General features: G+C 40.6%; 1 protein-coding gene across 1 annotated transcript; it reads right to left on the reverse strand.

The window, feature by feature from the left end:
• Positions 1 to 1,480: 1,480 nt before the first annotated feature.
• Positions 1,481 to 6,703, reverse strand: ciao2b (cytosolic iron-sulfur assembly component 2B). Its single transcript, XM_085369019.1, has 5 exons — positions 6,476 to 6,703; positions 3,733 to 3,810; positions 3,348 to 3,473; positions 3,160 to 3,205; positions 1,481 to 3,053 (listed from the first exon to the last, which is right to left on the reverse strand). The coding sequence occupies exons 1-5, from the start codon at positions 6,602 to 6,604 to the stop codon at positions 2,953 to 2,955; spliced, it is 480 nt and encodes a 159-aa protein (XP_085225145.1). The 5' UTR covers positions 6,605 to 6,703; the 3' UTR covers positions 1,481 to 2,952.
• Between the last annotated feature and the right edge of the window lie 1,151 nt (positions 6,704 to 7,854).

A 7,854-nucleotide genomic window follows, 5' to 3' on the forward strand; every position in this document is an offset into this window, starting at 1 on the left:
AGTCTGCAGAGGGTCCCGGTGATGTGGAAGACATCATGCCTCATCCCTGTACCAAAGACGCCTCGTCCCAGTGGCCCCCAGGATTACAGGCCCGTGGCACTGACCTCCCACATCATGAAGACCCTGGAAAGGCTCATCCTGGACCAGCTGCGACCCATAGTAAGACCACATCTGGATCCCCTTCAGTTCGCTTATCAGCCTCGTCTCGGAACAGAGGACGCCATCATCTACCTGCTCAATCGTGTCTACACCCATCTGGACCAGCCGGCGAGCACTGTGAGGGTCATGTTTTTTGACTTTTCCAGTGCTTTCAACACCATCAGGCCGACCCTCCTGGGTGATAAGTTAGCAGCGATGCAGGTGGATGCTTCTCTGGTGTCCTGGATTGTTGATTACCTGACAGGAAGACCACAATATGTACGTCTCCCACAGTGTGTGTCTGACAAGGTGATTAGCAACACAGGGGCACCACAGGGGACTGTCCTCTCCCCCTTCCTCTTCACCCTCTACACCACAGACTTCAGCCACTGCACAGAGACCTGCCATCTTCAGAAGTTTTCTGATGACTCTGCGGTGGTTGGATGCATCAGCAGGGATGATGAGACAGAGTACCGGGCTGTGGTCGACTCCTTTGTCACGTGGTGTGAGCAGAATCATCTGCAGCTCAACGTGGCAAAGACCAAGGAACTGATCGTGGACTTCAGGAAGACCAGGAAACACTTGACCCCTGTTTCAATCCAGGGGGTCAGTGTTGACATTGTGGAGGACTATAAATACCTTGGAGTACACATTGACAATAAACTGGACTGGGCTAAAAGCACCACAGCACTTTACAGGAAGGGCCAGAGTCGTCTCTATTTTTTGAGGCGACTGAGGTCCTTCAACATCTGCCAGAAAATGCTGAGGATTTTCTATGAGTCTGTGGTGGCCAGTGCGATCCTCTATGCTGTTGCATGCTGGGGGAGCAGGCTGAGGGTCGCAGATGCCAACAGACTTAATAAACTGATCCGTAAGGCCAGCAATGTTGTGGGGATGGAGCTGGACTCCCTCAAGGTGGTGTCGGAGAGGCGGATGCTGTCCAAGATAAAGACAATGTTGGATAACACCTCCCACCCACTCCATGACATGTTGGTCAGTCACAGGAGCTCGTTCAGTGAGAGACTGAGATTACCGAAAAGCACCACTGAACGACACAGGAAATCATTCCTGCCTGTGGCCATCTCCCTGTACAACGCATCCACTTAACACACTGTTTGCTGCTACAACTACACGTTTCTTTTCCAAATATTTATTTATAAGTGACTTATGTATGTATGTATGTATGTATGTATGTATATGTATATATTGTACTATTCTTAGTTAGCGTATTGTCTGTCTTGTCTTAATGTTGGTTTAAAATGGAGCACTGTAACAAAAAATAATTTCCCCCAGGGATCAATAAAGTATTCTGATTCTGATTATATACAACAGTTATTGCAGAGAAATTAGTCACAAATGCCTTTGTTAGGTACACCTTACTGTTATCACGTTGGAACCCGAGCCTCAACTCTCGCGGCCCGGTACCAAACCACTCACAGACCGGTACCGGTCCGTGGCCCATGAAGGGAACCGCTGCTCTATTGGATTGAGATCTGGTGACTGTGGAGGCCATTGGAGTACAGTGAAGTTATTGGCATGTTCAAGAAACCAGTGAGTAGACTTCAGTTTTGTGGAATGATGCTGGAAGCAAAGTTCTTTGTGTTACTCATGCATGAGGGAGACCTGCCTGGAGCCAAGTGTCGTTCCACCCACTTGACCTCCGTCACTCTCAACCAGGTTTAAGATAAGATAAGATAACCTTTATTAGTCCCACACGTGGGAAATTTGTTTTGTCACAGCAGGAAGTGGACAGTGCAAAAGTTATGAGGCAAAAATTAGAATACAATAAGAATAAATACAGTTTCCCATAGCAATCCTTTTATTGTGGTTACATGAATATGTATAGGTTCATTAACATATGACATTTCATATAGGTATACATGTGGACAAAGAATACCTTGTCTGTGTGAGGTCAAGATGTGACCCTGTGAAGACTCCCCAAAGCTGGTGCCAGGAGTCTAGCGGTCCAGCTGAACAAAAGGCTCTTATACTTAAACAGATATACGTGTGTTTGCTATACCATATATCAGCAAGAGAAGATACGACCTCTCCTAGGAGGTGTGTGATCTATGCCAGAACCCTCTGAAGAGGAGTGAACGCACTCCCCTCTTCATGCTACACAGAGTTGTTACAGACCTTCAAAGCTAAGCATATATAAATATATATTTCTAGGCATAAATGACAATCCAACAATACAAATCTAACAGAAACCTGCCTCTCACTGGATATTTTCTCTTTTTTATTTAGACCATTCTCTGTAAACCCCACAAGTGGATGGAGAGTGGGGAAACCCCACTAGATAAGCATTTTATAACATCCTCAGGCCAGCCAGTCTAGCACTGAAACTTCAGCGGATGACCCTTCTCGTGTATATATGTTGAAATGCATTTGGTTCTTCACATAAGAGTGGCTGATTAATAATTAAATGAACGAGCAGTTGAACAGGTATACCTGACAAAGTGGCCGGTGAGTGTATATGACAAATGTAACAGGTAGAGTTTCTCTGCATTTCCACACTTTTAAAATTTCCAGGTGGAAGAATAATTTATTTGTCCAAACGACTCTGTGTTACGAGCTTACACTCAGATTATATTATTCTTTGGCAATTTAAGAACTGGCTTTGTCTGCACTCTTATTCAGTAAATGTTGCCAATGTACAGAACCTGTATGATCCTGATCATTCCCACTACTCATACCAGGAGTAGGGGTGTGCAGATAGTTGGTAGATACAAACCAAGTTTTCAAAGAAACCAAACAAGTCCTCCTGCAAAAATCTGAGTCTAAAAGCTGACAAGAGTAAAGCTGGCTGACTGTTCAGATGCTCCTGGTCGACAGACACTGGTTGACCACCTCCAGTAGAGATGCATTCTCCAGAGCTGCTGCCACTCTCTCTTTGTCTGCCAGCTGTTTGTTCACTGTACACACAATGACATAAGCAGTATGATAAATAATGCATTCGATTATACTGGTAAAAATGGTCTAAAATTCCATCTCGCCTCGTTTCTCTCTATGGAGTTTTACCTGCTTCCTCTGAAGCATGAGTCCCAGGAGTGATACAAACATCAATCTGAGAGGAAATAGAAAAAATATACTGCAATTTAGGCCACAATTGAAAATAACAAAAAATTAAAGCACATAAAAATTTGACACTGTAAAATATGTTTAAGGTTAAATGTGCATGCCATGTGAAAAAACATGCATAAACATACTTTGAACCTGTCTGGCAGGGAGCGCAGAAGCTTGACTTTGATGGACAGACCAATGAGTGTTGCCATGCTGCAGTGAGGGATGGTGGGCGTGAACTCAATACCCACAGTACTCTCTGCATCATTAACCTGAGGAAGCATACACAAATAATAAACTTCATTCATCAATTTATCTTCCTAACAGCATACTGCATTCATTTATCAATGAAATTCACTGTTAATACTTTTGAATGAAATGTTTGTTGTTGGATTCAACTGTCTTCAACCATGTCTTTACTAAAGTAATCTGCAAGTGTGTTATAGAGCATCTTTTTATTTCTTTATTCACACTACTACAAACATAGGAAAAATATAAGATAATAGGAAGCAAAAAAAAAAAAACCCATACCTTAACTCGAACTTGCTCCACAACATTGAGCTCTTCCAGTGACAGTGGATGCTCTGGGTCATTGATAGATCTGATCAGATGTAACTTTAGTTAAAGAATTCAAGACGGTATAATACAAATAATAAATATTTTTGTTTCTGCACTACTGTAATCAGTGTACTAATGATATTAAAGTAAAGATCCAACAATATTAGAAAGAAACGCAAAGAACGATATCTCCTGTGAAGCAAGTGTTTGGTAAAAGTGGAACAGAAGAGCTCCCTTGTAACAGGGAGAGACCTCCAGCAGAATCAGGCTTTTCAAAGTACAGAGATTGGCCATAACCAGTTGGGAGGAGGGGAAAGAAAGGACAAAAAGACAAACTTTAAGCTGTTTGCATAGCCACTGTATCTAAGTCCAAGAAATACTAACATCAGCTTAACAATAACTCAATTAAAAACTGTCAAATTGTTCAAATTATATAATAAAATATATTTACAAAAATGAGACAATTTTACATTCCTGAGAATACGAATTGAGCAACCTAAATCATTAACGGTGTTTATAAATCTAATCTACGATGGTTAACTAACCTATTAAAACACAGTTGCACTTCAAAATGTTTAGTTACGCTTTCAATACTAATTAAAGCTGCAAGCAGCGTTATGAGGGCCCTCGCACCCCAGCGCGTCGAGCCACGCCCAACACCTAAAACCAGCATGTCCGATCTGATGTCACATTGATGGAATTCATGCATTAAACCACCAGCTAACATTTCAACTCATTCATTCATGATTAGTTAGTCGTTCCAATAGGTGGCGCTCTAACCATTATGTACAAATGGCATAACAAACATTTCCAAGCTCGAGTCTCATCACGCCTATGAGCTTTCGGAGAGATTGGACATTGTGTCTTTGAGTGACAGCAGATTACTGCTTTTTGGCGAGTGATTGAAACTCTACGTGCCGCCATGAAGCCCCGTTTCCCTGAATGTAAAAAGCTTCGCAATTTAACATCATTTAACGGTGCCTGAAAAGAGGGGAAAATGTTGCCAAAATTGCATATTAATTTTAAAATGGCTGACTTCCTGTTGGATTTGGAATATTGCTCCAAGAGACTTTTTTGTACATCTTGATATCTCCTATAAGCTTACCAGGTTTCAGACTCATAGATAAAACACAGAGCTGGGGCTGTGGTTTTGAAATTTTGTAGGGGGCGCTGTGGAGCCATTTTGGGATAGTCAACGAAAATGATCACATAACAACAAAGCCCGCATCACATTGGAGGTATGCACCAAATTTCAAGACTTTTTAAACTTTCCAAGCCCCTCAAAAGAAACTTCATTTTTCATGGTGAACCACGTTGCCACCAGGGTGCGCCATTCAGTTTAAACTCACAATTTTCGCACTAAAGCATCATGAAGGACTGATGGTGATATTCACCGCTTTTGAGGTGGCCACGATCAACCTGTGAAAATCAGTACAACAAAATTAAAGCCATGACATTTCCTGTTCCCACTAGGTGGCGCTGTCCGTATTTCCGACAATGGGCACATCAATCTTTTCAGGGCGGGTCTGACATCATGCCTGTAAAGTCTGGTACTGATCAGACTGGATTTCATTGAGTTATACTAATTTGTTTCTTCATGGCGTGACATCAAAGTTCGCCATGCTGCTGGGGTCACACCCTTTCGCGAAAAGTCACAGTTTTCACTGTAACCCAAGACCAACTCCTTAAGGCTTTCCTGGAGAAATTTGAGGCTGCAGATGTCACCCATCACTATACTGTACCCCAAAGTGTAAAACATGACATTTCCTGTTCCCACTAGGTGGCGCTGTCCTTGATGTCAAATATGGCAGTTGAAATATGTTCAGGGGTGGAGCCTTATCATATGTGTTCACTTTGGTCAAGGTCAGAAAATGTATGACAAAATGAGAGGCAATAAGATTTTCATGGCGAGTCATCGAAATTCGCCATGGCGCCACGGCCTCATAGTATTGTGAAAACTCAAAAGCTCCGCAATTTAACATGGCACAAGGGTGTAGTTGACACTGTCCAAATTTGAAGTTTATAGGACCAAATCCCAAGGAGGAGTTCGTTAAAGTACAAGGCATGGAAACGGTAAAATCAGAGCCAAAATGTCACCTTCAATCCAAAATGGCGGACTTCCTGTTGGGTTTAGGACATTGCCATAATAGACTTTTTTGTTCGACTCTGAACGTTATATAGGTGTACCGACTTTCAAACTTGTAGGCCATACCCATACCGGGGGCTCGCGTTTTTCATTTTTCTAGGTCGCGCTACTGAGCTAATTTTCCCTGGCCATGTCTGAGAACATTAAAATACGTAAATTTTCACCAGACCTGACGCATGTGCAAAATTTCATGAGTTTTCGAGCATGTTTAGGCCCTCAAACGGCCAATTCATTTGCCGAAATAATAATAATAATAATAATAATAATAATAATAATAATAATAATAATAATAATAAACAGAGCAATTACAATAGGGCCTTCGCACTATCAGTGCTCGGGCCCTAAAAATGTGACTACTGTTACTTGTCGGTAAACCCAGATACAATCGTGCTACTTCTTAAACTGCTGTTAACTCCCTCCACTTCATTATCTAGCTGAATGGCACTGGCATTAGCTTTTAAGTCAGGCAAATAATAGAATACATGAACATCGGTAAAAAAAAAAATGATGAAGGGCATATCTCTAAAGCGTAAATGCACTCTAAACCACAGTAAAACATGAAAACAGGATATCGAATATTTCTCTGTCGTCGATGGGGTCGTGGACGTCTTCATCCTCTTCGGACGCCGTCTGTACTCTGTCCCCCGACCGCTGAAAAATCACAGGGTTTGCATTCTCCAAGCGGGTCCCCTCAGACATCTTCAGCGCTTACTTTAGTCCGCGTTAAACAGTTAAAAACCTCGTATTTTGTCAGAGCTTGCTGTCTCTACCCGATCCGTACCGGAAACCCAATCGGTAACCGCATGCGCAAATCTTACGTCACTTCCTCTCTTTGCCAACATTGCGACGTTCAATATATATATAAAAAAAAAAAAAAATATATATATATATATATATATATATATATATATATATATATATATATATATATATATATATAATATTTAAACAATGGATAATCCGTATACAAATACACATTCTTTTAGTAGGATATTCAGTTAACTTCGTGCGTTTTCGGACGTGTAAGCCTATACAAATGTTTAAAAAATACCATTTAAATTTCCTTTCCTAGTCTTTGCTTATTCTCTTGCTATTTTCAAATTTCCCCAGGCTTCCCATTTTGAAGGCTTAGACTGTACATGGAAATATATTTTACTGGCATATGTTTCCCTGTTTGTCCGGCAGATGGCAGATACAGCCCATTTTAGCACTTGACACTAACACAGAATACGCTTTAATAAAAGTGTTATTGCAATAACAATATACTGACCACAATAATCTTAATTTCACAGGAATTTTTACATGAAACATTATTACTTTATTGTTTTTTTGTTTTTGTTTTTTACTATATTTTAGTTTGTGTGTTTTTTTTTAAACACAAACATATTTCTTTTTCTCGCATTTCTTTTATTTTGTACACAAACACATTTGACCTGTTAGCGGGAAGAAGAGCGATTCTGCTTTTTCATCTGTGCAGAGTAAAAAGTGTATCCTAATTAATTTATGACAAGCCACCAGTGGTAGTTTAGATTGGTGGGTTAGCTATTCCTGATTTTTATGCCATTACCTGTAAGTTCTCGCTTTAGTTTCCTAGAATTTTCTCTCTGTTTGCAAAGTTCGAGTATGATAATGAGAATTTGTAACTGTATTCAAAGCTAAACTGGTATCTACAACTCAATTAAACACAGTAATTTCACCATTTTGATGTTAAGTCCCTACAAACTCACTGCAATGATTATCTTTGAAAAAATTAAAACAAACTGGTTAGAACACAGGTATTACATATTTGTGTCAGCCTTTCAGCCAAACCCCTTTATGGAAGCACTTTATTTAAAGATTAAATTATCATATGGTCTTCATTTCTGTACTACACAACCACCATCACCTACTTCTATCAAGTCAGAATCTTAATGAACTGCTGCAGTCACTGGAAATATGGAGTGCGGTAG

The sequence above is a fragment of the Diplotaxodon limnothrissa genome, linkage group LG13, assembly GCF_057381915.1.
Source record: "Diplotaxodon limnothrissa isolate DT_005_m linkage group LG13, D_limnothrissa_male_GT1.1, whole genome shotgun sequence".
In the NCBI taxonomy this organism is placed as follows: domain Eukaryota; kingdom Metazoa; phylum Chordata; class Actinopteri; order Cichliformes; family Cichlidae; genus Diplotaxodon; species Diplotaxodon limnothrissa.

Bases quoted from the DNA above. Each gene is read 5' to 3' on its own strand.
- ciao2b (XM_085369019.1), bottom strand. From the start codon at position 6,604: ATGTCTGAGGGGACCCGCTTGGAGAATGCAAACCCTGTGATTTTTCAG. The intron at 3,206-3,347 runs GTATGTTTATGC...ATTTCCTCTCAG, and splicing joins CCCTGCCAGACAGGTTCAAA to ATTGATGTTTGTATCACTCC. The intron at 3,054-3,159 runs GTAAAACTCCAT...TTGTGTGTACAG, and splicing joins TCATGCTTCAGAGGAAGCAG to TGAACAAACAGCTGGCAGAC.